At 42.9% G+C, this 12,381-nt stretch overlaps 1 protein-coding gene across 1 annotated transcript in view; it reads left to right on the top strand.

Moving 5' to 3' along the window:
* The window catches only part of TUBGCP3 (tubulin gamma complex component 3), a 277,741-nt gene that overhangs the window by 103,071 nt on the left and 162,289 nt on the right, over nucleotides 1–12,381 (top strand). The window contains exons 5-7 of the mRNA XM_088456791.1: nucleotides 625–842; nucleotides 1,092–1,264; nucleotides 8,372–8,490. Of these exons, the coding sequence (XP_088312917.1) occupies nucleotides 625–842; nucleotides 1,092–1,264; nucleotides 8,372–8,490 (510 nt within the window). The remainder of the gene's footprint in view (nucleotides 1–624; nucleotides 843–1,091; nucleotides 1,265–8,371; nucleotides 8,491–12,381) is intronic.

Genomic DNA, 12,381 nt, shown 5'->3' with positions numbered 1-12,381 from the left:
AGGTATGAGGAGACCTGTGATATAGCAATGATATAGCCAAGTGACGTACTTATCAAGCAAAGGCAATCAGTCAGAAAGGTCCCCATTATATTATACAGTATATGTATATATTGTGTGTGTATATATATATATTTGTTTATATATAATTTTTCATATATTTTTTTTTTGCATACTCTTGCCGATGCCGGGAGTAACGGCGGGGGGCATGCTGTGATCAGAGCAGTATGGCCCCGCTAATTATGTCACTCGTCAGACCTGTAGGATGTAGCTGACGACGCGTTGGTGCGCGACTAGTCAGCGACACAGTGGGTACACACTAGATGTTATGCCCGATATGTTGCTTCTATCCGCCGGATCAGATGACATCGTCTAGTGTGTACCAGGCTTTAGACACCTTTTCATTAAAAAAAGAAAAAACACAACGCTAGCATACTGTAGTTGCATGGGACCTGACGGCTAACTCACGCCAGGCATATCGCGCTGCATGTCTGCATTGAGACTCGATGAGCAAACACATCTGTGTTTGAAGGTTTTCTTCATTTTGCATATATTAAACTGTAAAAAAAATGTTTTCCAGAAATCAGTGGAGCAGTATCATGTACTTGCATTTTTGTTTTATTTTAGGTATCTAGCTATGCAGCATTGTTTGCTCAGGCTTTGCCACGTGATGCTCACTCAACACCATACTACTATGCTAGGCCACAGAGCCTTCAACTAAACTATCAGGATCGAAATGTGCCATCTGTACATAGTTCTACCAATATGGGCAGCAGTGGGATTGGCAGCATTGGGATGTACTCCTTAAATGGACCAACACCTACGCCACAGTTATTTGTTCCAGGGTGAGCTATTGTTTAACTGTGCTGTTTTCAGACCTTTTTGAAGGGACACAAAATCTTTGTTTATAAAGGAACAAAGTAAAGACTTATAAGAATTTCTGTGCTCTATTATTGGCTCTTTTTTTATACAACCATAATGGGCACCATTTTATTAATCTAGTATTGTTTTAGACAATAGCTGGAGTGCTGAAGTTTGTCCATTTCTGATATCTCTTTTTACCTGCAATTTAATTTTTAATTTTTTTTTTCCAGACAGTCATATCAAGCTCCAGTAATGGGAGATGCTCTACGGCAACAGTTAGGTACACGTCTTGCATGGACATTAGCCACTGGTCAGCAGCCAACGTTGCAAAATGCTACCTCCAAAGGCCTTTCAAACACTATGTCTCGTGGTGTGCCAAGAAACAGGAGAGAAGGGGACACAGGTAGTAATAATGTGGTTTTATAGAAATAAGGTACTTCTTACCTCTGTGTCTGTCTGTTAATACCCAGAATATGTTGAGCTATATAAGAAACTGTAAATAAATAAATAAATATGAATCTGACTTCCTTACACCCAATGGCAAACGAATTGCCCTAGTTATTTAAGTATATTTCAATATTTTACTTAAACTTAATTCTATTAGAGTTGACTTACTGGCTAGATATTCCTTCACCAAAAAGCTTAAAATATAGTTACTTGTAGGCTGTTGTAAATTTGAAAGTAACTATTTGTGTTTGATGGAGTCAGGAAGCCGGCGGTCGAAATCCAGACAGTGAAAGCCTGGCATGTGACTAAAGTTTGGCGTCTAAATACAGACGTCTATCGTTATCCCCACGTGGAAATCCCGACACCCGGCATACTGTGAACGTAGGTAAGCCGGGTGTCGGGAGCTCTTAGCCACAGAGAAGGGAGGGTTAGGTTTAGCGACTCCCGGGGGGTGACTTAGGGTTAGGCACCACCGGGGGGGAGGGTTAGGTTTAGTTGGCGGGGTAGGTTAGATTCAGGCACCCCTGTGGGAGGTTAGGGTTAGGCACTAGGGGGGGAGGTTAGGGTTAGGCACCACTAAGGGAGGGTTGGGGGGGGGGGGATTGCCGGCCTTCTGGCGTCGAGATTTCATCTGCCAGGCTCAGATCCGGCGGTGTTACATAACTATTCCATTTCTATTGTTGGTGCAATTTTGTTCCTACACTTCTGTCCATTTTATATTTGCATTATTATATATTTGCAATTGGACAGTGACACATAAGCATTTCTTTTTAAAGGGGAAACCATGGCTGTTAGGATTTAATTGAACTTAACTTCTAATTTTTATTTCTGGTTTTGAGTATGTGTCTAATTGTATCTATACTGATATATATATATCTCTCTACCGTACTATCTCATGTGGGTTGGTTACGGGATCCCGGCGTCAGAATACCGAATACCGGTGCCAGAATACCGCCCGCGGGAGTCCCGACCGTATTAGGGAAGTATCCTAACCCACAGCCTAACCCTAAACCCCCCCCCCCACAGCCTAACCCTAACCTTTCCTCTAGTGTCTAACCCTATAACTTAACCCTAATACCGTTGGGATTCCGCCAGTATGCCAAGTACACCCCTCTCATGTGTATGATACTTCATTAAACTATACTCCTTAATTGCAAATTGTATGGCATTTCAACAGTTATGTTGACATGCATATGGTTGTATATCGACATGCTTAGCATATTGAGTGACCATGTCAAAATTCATAATGTCTCCACGTATGACATGTCGACATAGTAACCCTTGTGGCGCTGCGGGCACTCACCTGCTCCCGGGTAGCGGCATCTTCCAGGTCCCAGCGCTCATGTGATGAGCAGTTCTGGCGCAGATGTCTGATGAGCAACAGTTCCAGTGAGTATTCTCCACCCCCGCCCCCCTAATCCCTACCCCTAAACAACCACCTAGTGCCAATCCCTAACCTTGTGGGAGATTAGGATTCAGATGTTGATATTGGGCCTGTCCACATGATTAACTATGTCCCCATTTTAGTGTCAACATATTTGTGTCTACTTTATGAATATCGACATGGTAACTGTTAACGATGGTACTGGATATCTTTGGAATGTTAGACTTTTACGAACACTGTCAAATTACAGCACCTGGTGAATTTTATTTATTTAGATATATATATCTCTATATCTATCTCTCTCTAAGGTGAGGGATGTAGAAAGGATGTTGTTTTGTAATGTACTTATTGACAGGTGCCCGGTCATTAGTTGTACAGCTTCAGCAACCACTTCACCCCAGGAGAATCCCGATGTAGAGAGCAGGTTACTGTGGTGGTGGAGCAGGTGAAGGTGGGTAATAATGGCTGTGGGATGGTGAAAATGGGCAGTTGGCTGAAAGGCTGTGGGGAAGTAGAGAGTAAGTCACGGTGGCTGTGGGGAGGAAGAGAGCAGATTACTGTGGCTGTGGGGAGGAAGAGAGCAGGTTACTGTGGCTGTGGGGAGGAAGAGAGCAGGTTACTGTGGCTGTGGGGAGGAAGAGAGCAGGTTACTGTGGCTGTGGGGAGGAAGAGAGCAGGTTACTGTGGCTGTGGGGAGGAAGAGAGCAGGTTACCGTGGCTGTGGGGAGGAAGAGAGCAGGTTACCGTGGCTGTGGGGAGGAAGAGAGCAGGTTACCGTGGCTGTGGGGAGGAAGAGAGCAGGTTACTGTGGCTGTGGGGAGGAAGAGAGCAGGTTACTGTGGCTGTGGGGAGGAAGAGAGCAGGTTACTGTGGCTGTGGGGAGGAAGAGAGCAGGTTACTGTGGCTGTGGGGAGGAAGAGAGCAGGTTGCTGTGGGGAGGAAGAGAGCAGGTTGCTGTGGGGAGGAAGAGAGCAGGTTACTGTGGCTGTGGGGAAGGAGAGAGCAGATCACGGTGGCTATGGGGAGGTCACGGTGTCTGTGGAGCGGGAGATAGCAGTTCACGTGTCTGTGGGAAGGGAGAGATCAGGTCACAGTGGCTGTGGGCAAGGTGAAGGTGGGTAGATAATGGCTGTGGAACAGTGGAGGTGGACAGTGGGCTGAAAAGGGCTGTGGGGAGGGAGAGATCAGGACACAAGGGCTGTGGGGAGGGAGAGAGCAGGTCACCGGTGGCTGTGGGGAGTGAGAGAGCAGGTCACCGGTGGCTGTGGGGAGGGAAAGAGCAGGTCACCGGTGGCTGTGGGGAAGGAGAGAGCAGGTCACCGCTGGCTGTGGGGAAGGAGAGAGCAGGTCACCGCTGGCTGTGGGGACGGAGTGAGCAGGTCACCGGTGGCTGTGGGGAGGGAGAGAGCAGGTCACGGTGGCTGTGGGACGGTGGAGGTGGGCAAAAAATGGCTGCGAGATGGATAGATGATGGGCAGAGAATGGCTGTGAGGAGGGAGAAGGCAGGCTTAAAAGTCCTGTGGGGAAGGAGGAGGTGGAGCAGCCAAAAAGGAGACACAGCTGGTTGCATTGTGCTCTCGATGAGGTGGTGCCCCTGTCCGGCCGCAGTGGTTGAAAGGCCCTCGAGCTGGTCCTGCATGGTGACAATCCAGAGCATTCACTGTAGTTTTCTCCTGGCTGAACAATTAATTTCTCCCTTCTTTTTTTAAATACGAAATACAATACAAAGTTATGCCCAACTCCAAATTGGTGCCCTGATGTGCTGCATTTTCCCAATTAGGAACAGTATAGGTCTGATTTGAGTTGAACGTTCACCTGTTGGTGGAGCGTACCTTGTGGGTCTTGGCACTGCGAATAATCCAGAACTGTTCAAATGCAAGTACAGGTACTGAATTAAAGTACACCTTTCAAGTTTAGCTACACTTTTCTCACATAGGCATGGTTCAGTGAGGATGTGTCGATGAAAGGGAATTTCCCCTCCACCTCCATCAGCCAAAAATACCATGTGTGTTCCAGTGCATTCAATAGGTGATCTTAACTGGTCTTTTAGCGATGCCAAAAAATGAGGTGGTTTGGGTGCAAAGCCTGCCTATATTGGTACAAAGCCTTGTCAGTTTTTCCATCTCTGATTCTAGAGAACGCAATGTTGTGGAAATACAAAGTTTACCCCTGGGAAGAGCCTGATTCGGAATGCTCCGTCCAGTTAGAAGACGTAGTGCTGGATAAGTGGGACCTTGTGGAATTTTCTTGTTATGCAAGACTGCATGGGGTGATTTATTTGGTGTGGGCAGTTCAACAGGCACTACCAATCCAGGACAACATGGAGTGAAAAAAAATCTGTCAATATGCGTCTTTTAGGGAAGAAAAAGCTATTTTTTTTTCTTCCTGCTATGTAATTTTAAAATTTTCCATGCAATATGTAGACTAAATTTTTGTGTTTTGTGTTACATGTGGATTACAGATCCTTTTAACCATTATCAATAGAGTATATGAATTACTTGGAAGCTTCGCCTACAGTAGATGTGAATATAGCTTAGTTGTCTAGGGCCACCTTTATTTTCAATTCTGAGACTGTAAGGTTTATGTTAAGATAAAATTTGTGCTGCCATTCTTCAGTCCATTAATATAGTGATTACTTCGCAGCCCGTCAAAATTATGGGACTCTGTTGAGGTCACGAAAAGTCCCATTTGAGCTCTTGTTTCAGCTTGGGGGGCTGCTAGTAGAAATGTCAGCGCCGGATGTGCGCGCTCGAATGAAGCAACAATTGAATTGCTCCGTCGGGCGCAATCTAGTGGTCGCCGGCGCGCAACACACTTGATTCTCCCCCCCACCCTCCGCCACATAGAGGTGAGGAGCACATATTAGCCTTTCACATGTTATCCTCTAGGGGATTGGATTCTATTCAAACCTGTTTTTGGTCCAAAAACTAAACCAATCCTTTTGGCCTAGTTTGTCCACCCAAATGAGATGGTCTTGATGTTCAGTTTCATGATGGAACCATTGAGATACACAATGATTGGCATGTAGCAGGAAGAGTACATGTCCTCCATGGATGCCAAGAATGCTCATTTGCATATTCCAATCAGGGAAGGTTACTAGTGCTTTTCAGAGTTGCCATTCAGTCCCACTAATTATGGCTTTGGGCTCGACCTTTTGGACTGGTGACTGTTCCACAAGTGTTCCCAAAAATTGAAAGGCATGACTGTTCTCCTGAGGTCCAGAGGGGTCATGATTAATCCCTATCTGGACAATCCCTTGATCAAGGCAGCACAGACACGGAGAACATGGGTGGATTATTAACGCCTAAGAATCCAGTATGATCCCTGCTCAGTGTGCAACATTTGTCAACAGTGGATAATTCTTCCAGTTAGCAAGATATCCTCTTAAACAAACGTTGTAAGTGTCTTTTGGCTCTGAGATGGAAATAAGTGGATTTTTAATCAGAGTCCTGGAGAAAAATGGTCATTCGAAGATGTGCAGTTTGTGCAACTCCTTCCAAGAGCTTTCCAGAATTGACTCCAAAATGGGACAGCTCATTTGAACAGACCACAGACATTGTCCATTTCTTTGGTGTCTAAGATGTCGGTTTAATTAGAGGTGTAAGGTACCTCTGATGAAACCAGAATTCTTTTAGACCGGAATTAAAACATAACAACAAGTTGGTACTTGGCATACTTTGCTCCAGCTATACATCTGAAGCCGCTATGTACGACTGCTTCAAAAACATCTACTGAAAAAGAGGCAAACATCCTGCAATCTGACAGGACAGCCACTAGTTAAAGGCATATGCAGAATTTTTAGGACGGAGCAGTAACTAAATGGTCGCCACACTGTTAATCACTGTGAAATTATTACTGCATGTCGGCAAGCCAATCATATCAGATTATCTACATCCTAAACCCCTTGTGACTAAGAACGCATACTGACACCAGTGTCCGGTAAGAGGCGCTAATTTTGATTGATACGTCTCATGTGAACATTGCATGGCCTTGTATAAATAAGGGTTCTGCTACCATCCTATGTTTGTCAAAATTGCAATCTATGCCCACCTGATATATTATAATAAACCTATAAACTGCTGGTTCTGTTCTGAGTATTCCATTTGATTTTGAACTTTGATACAGTCTCCCTTTCCACCCTTGATTATCTACGAAGAGTCCTCCGGGGGTTATTATACTGTTAGTAGCGGGAGTTGGATACATTGTTTTCTGCAGTGTGCTGCGTATGACTGTTCAAGGCATGTCTTGTATCCTGGAGAGTGGTCCCTTCACACAGACATCTACCTACATATGGAGAGAGAGGATCAGCCAGAACTTAACACAATTGTGCCTCAAGGTGGAGTGCTTCTGTAGAAGGACCATTGACCTAAAGGTTCTCGTGATCTACGCCATCATGGTCCTTCGTTTTCAGAGATGGGAGCTCTATCTTCTAAATGTCCATACCTCAGAGTTTCCTGAGGACTGGAGGTTCGAAACACAAACCGTGCATGTTTTCCATACTCTTTGCTGGAACACTGGTGTATTCATTACTGGTTGATTAATTAAAAAAAAAACAACACATCAGGCACTAATGATTTCACATGTGATTTTGTTGAGGAGCCCTGGTAGGCTTTGACTTTTAGGGTTCAACTGGAGTTGGAGAAACACTGCTTTTCCTGATCTTTTTTAAGGTTAGAGCAGATCTCCGTACACAACCATCTCTTCAAGGAGTTTTTCAAGTTACAAGAAAGACTAATCTCTTTATGTTGGACTGATCCACTGGGTTACCGGTGGGAACAGTCGCCATAGAGCACAGCACTATGTATTCCAGGATAATGTTTAAAGCCACCAAGCTCTATAAAATACTTTTATTCACCCAACACTAGTACTCACTCTCAATAGTGCCAAACTATCCTGGATGGAAGAGCAAAGAAATCTAAAGCCACAGCTAAATATTAGTTTTAAAAAAAAAGTGGATGATTGCAGTGTTTGTGGCGTACGCAAAGCTTGCACACCAGCAAAGGTCATAGGAAAACCCTTTAGTACGTTTTAAGGAGAGCATTGACTACTATCACAATTTGATCTCAAGAGTTAAGTATTTACAGGTGGCTGTCCTGAAACTCACATTTATTTTGCTCCTGAAATTCACAAATATATTTTAAATAATGTAGTTTGCAATTTACACTAAGAGGTAAATTTACTAAGCATCGTAGCTTCTCGGCATGTTTAACATGGAAATTTAAGGCGGCACTGACATTAAAGCAAAGCATGCCATGTTTTGCTTTTAATATCGTTGTGGTTTTAAATTTATGGGTTAAACGCACAGGGAAGGGTCAGCTGCTGCTTCTTAAATTTACCCCTTTTTAGTGGTGTTTTCTTATGACATGTGCTTCCACTAACAACTGATATTGTACAACACATATTTTTCAGTAGTATCTCCCCCTGTAGTGTTTATTTGTGGTGTGCTAATTTGTAGTTCAATAAATATTTTGAGTTCTTTCTATTTTTATTCTTCATATCTTCAGCGAAAATGTATATTGTATTTTGTAAGCTGTTTAATTTTTATACTTTTTAAAGTTATTAAATTTGTGGACAGGTTTATGAGTCATTTGTCTTACGAAAATGAGCTTAGATGCTTTTTTGAGCATATTCTGTTTTTTGTTTTGCTATTTTCTAAACTTGACTTTTCTTCTTATGCAGGGTCTGTTGAAATAACAGAAACATCTCTAGTAAGGGACATTTTGTATGTGTTCCAAGGGATTGATGGAAAGTGTGTTAAAATGTGCAATTCTGAAAACTGCTACAAGATTGATGGCAAGGTAAAAATTGACATGACTTTGTACACATACTTTAAGAAATGATCTGTATTTAACCTCTTGAAGAGATACTGGCACATGTGTACGTTTAATTTTTTTACTCCTTTGTACAAATGTACAGTATTCGGACACTGGTGGGTCATTCTACAACAAATCTACACAATTTTTGAAAAAAATCTACCTTACATTCTCTAATTTCATTTATTGTTTTAAAATTGCTATTAAAATTATTTAAATTGCTCTTGCAGCTTCTGAGGAATGCACGTTCCTTTTCAGATGTGTTTGGGGGCGAGATTCTACAGACAGCACCTGCTCCTACTTCTGTGCAGGCGCACAAACTTAAGTGGAAAGATACTCCATGCGGAAAGACACTTCAATTGTGTTGAATAGGCCTGCCTTTTACATTTCCCTGGACCACTACAAGTAGTCCAGGGACAGGTTAGGTTTGGGTGGGCTTTAATTAGTGAAGAAAAGCCCCTTGGTCACTAATTTAAGCCCACACAAACCTAACCTGTCCTTGGACCATTTGTGTCACATTTTAAAAAACAGAGTGCTAAATTACAGTCGAGTATCGGACTAGGAGAATGTGGGCTGGGAGCATTAAAGAATAGCAACTTGGAGAAGGGGTGATGGGAGGATGAGACACAGCAGACTGGGAGCAACACTGTACTCACAAGACGAAGCCTCAGTCACCCACCCAGGCAGAGAAGAGAAGGTATAGTCCATGAGGCTGCTGCCGATCTTCACGGGTCAGAGGCGCATGTGATGGGCTCCAATCAGGGCTCAGCACATGCTCCTCTCATCCCTCAGCAGAGTCTCATGGGAATTATTTCCCAGTAGTGCATTGCCCCAGTAACTGCAGGACCCCAATAACCCTCCTGCAGCAGCAGTTGGGACAGTCAAAACAAACTGACCTGGCAAGCAGCTGCACTGCACTCTGATTAAGTGACCAGTGCTGTCGCCATAGTCCCATAGAGACCATAGAGGGTAATGTAACCGCTGTCTATGACCAAAAATGGTGGCTTGCATTTATTCTGGAGAAAGATGAAAACAACAGTGAAAGTGACATTCCTCCATCCAGCTGGTCTGTCACCATCTTTTTCATACCGAAGGAAGCCGGCTGTTTTATGGCTTGCTTCACATGGTAGATTTTCTGTGTAAGGTGAATCCATAAACTCAAACAGGTGGAATGTGCACCCTCTTTGAATGGAATTGCTAAAAACAAATGAAGCCTTCAACCAGTTCCAACCCATCAAGTAGCACCATTCATCCAGAGCAGCAGCACCAAATGGTAATGATATGTAGTAAGCTTTCTTAAAATATATGAAAGGCATAAAATTATCACAAAAGTTTGAAATAGTTTAATATTAACATACTGTGTCATTGTACATAATATACATCAAATATATTGTTTAAGGAGATAAACTAAAAGTAATGAACAGGCCTAGATTGTTCTCATTTTCATTATTTTAACAAACAGACCAAAGTGAAACCTCTTCCAGCAGATGATCCCATCATGATCCTAAAATAAGACTTTGGGAATTTATGAATAACAGTACAAAATTTTTTTGAACTTTGAGTTTTTTTATAAATGTACGAATCATATGAAAGCACATAAAAGGAGGTTTAAAATGAGACCTTGCGCAGCTCTCTAGCTCATATAAGTGAGCTGCAAAAGCAATTTAAAAAACGTAACAAATTTTTCGTTAAATTGCAACTTTAAAGGCATATAACTTCAAAACCAGTGCATAGAGCTTAAGATTTTGAATTTATCTTCACACCCAAGGTGTCAATTACTATACCAAATTTCATTGCAATCTGAAACGGATAGGTTGAAACCCTGTGTCGACTTGATGTAGAATAATCCTGGCATGTAAAAGCAACTGATCAGTATTGAGAAATCTGGTTTATCATACTGAGAGAAAGTGTACAAATGAGGGTTATAGAAAAACAACAAAAATAAACGCTCAGTTAAATAGAATGTCGTATATACTTTATTGTTTTTATTTCCTTTTTTTTTCCTGCAGTGACCTATGTGTAAATCATAACCACAGTGCAATTTTAGAAAGCGTGGCCTGAGATACTCCTGGAAAAAATTAATATCCACTTAAATTTAATGGAGTACAAAGCTTGCTAATTTAAAAAAAAAATGAATGTACCTTTTACTTTGTGTAGTTTTGATACTTTGGGTACTTCAGATCATAATTGCCACTTTTGCCTTTGCTGTTTTTTGAAGTGTATTAATACTGAATCAAAGTAGTGTAGATAACCTGTTTACATTAGAGGGTGATATTTAAAATTAAAAAAAAAATTAAGAAATGGCACATTAGCAAAATATTGTTTACAGTAGATCAATACTGCCATCTAGTGCACAAAGTGAAGTGTTGTTTCTTTTTATATTTGTGATAATAAATATCATTGCTTTGTACTCTTGCAGTAATAAAAAAAACTATTTTGTAATTAAAAAACATTATTAACACTTTTATATAATCAACATTTTTGTAGTCTGAATATGAATTGTTTAAACACATACACATGTTAACCCCTACTTTCACAAATCGTTTTATTAACTTCTACATGTTCTAATATCTTCTGCAGTGCTGTTCAATGGGGAGATTAAGACAAACATTTTCTGTTTACATTACAGTTAAGTAAGGGTACACACTTGTCCAATCCATGGCAGATCCGACTCCCGACCGACGGGTCTGCCCGATCAGGTCTGCCGATCGACCCGCAGACCTGATCCAGGTCGCCTGTCATGTCTCCTGGTTTTTAAACATGCTTAAAATGTAGGAGACCCGACCACCGACTGGGCCACTAATACTGTAGTGTGTAGGCTGCGGAGACCGGAGCTGGCGACCAATCTCCGGTTACAGCAACCCAACACACCATCAGTGTGGCAGCGGTGCGGGATCCGGAGGCCAGTGTGGCGGCGGGGGTAGGCGGCAGTACATTAACGCAGGTGGCAGATGGCAGTTTTGGAGGCTTTCTATTTAAAAAAAAATGGCGGCACCATTTTTGAAATTCAAGCTGGCCGCAGCAAGCCAATCACTGCTCACAGTCATCGCCCTGCCCCCTCGCGCCGGCTTATATAAGAGCCTGGGGCTGGTTATGCCCCTGTGGGGGGGGGGGGGACTTGAAATCCAGTCCCCATCCAATAGTCAGGTTATTAATTCTCCACTTTCCCCTCTTCACTATAATTAATAATTACTACTTCATTAATCAGTCCCATTTCCTACTTTTCAGCAGACACAGATTGGAGGTCTGCTGCAAATTGAACAAGAGAGGAGCGAGGATCGGATATAGAATCTGGGAGCAGGTCTACAGTAATGGTGCCTACACACACAGCGATTTATTTTTTTACCAGATTTGGACGGTTTCCACTCACGTTCACGATGCCAAAGTGCGTCCGCGCTCGTCGTACATCGCATCTTCAGACCTGCCGTGCTGTAGGGCAGTTTTGCCAATCTGGGGCATGATGTGGTGCCAATCGTGAGTACTTTTTACTCACGATGTATCTCACGATTCATTGTACGTCGCAAAATTTGACAGACAGGACCCTGTACACGTTCATCCGCCATCTTGTGCAGCATCGTGGATCGAAGAAGGAAGCAGGATTGGGAGCCTGCACACTGAAGTCTGGATTTCAGCACTTTGGGGAGTATTGGTACTGTATTAATGCAACCCCACTGCCCACCAATGTGCCACCCACCTACCCACCAATGTGTGCCACCCACCTATAAATGCATGACCCAGAATGAGGCGGGCGGTGGCTGGGTCATGCATCAACCTCCCATGCCCACCAATGTGTGCCACCCACCTACCCACTCGCTGGCCACCAATGTCACGGGCTACCTAATAAATAACTAGAAAACACTCCAAATACATGAAAAT

Source organism: Taudactylus pleione, unplaced genomic scaffold (assembly GCF_031769625.1).
Source record: "Taudactylus pleione unplaced genomic scaffold, aTauple2 ptg000041l, whole genome shotgun sequence".
Lineage (NCBI taxonomy): Eukaryota > Metazoa > Chordata > Amphibia > Anura > Myobatrachidae > Taudactylus > Taudactylus pleione.
This window is presented reverse-complemented; position numbering and strand designations above follow the sequence as displayed.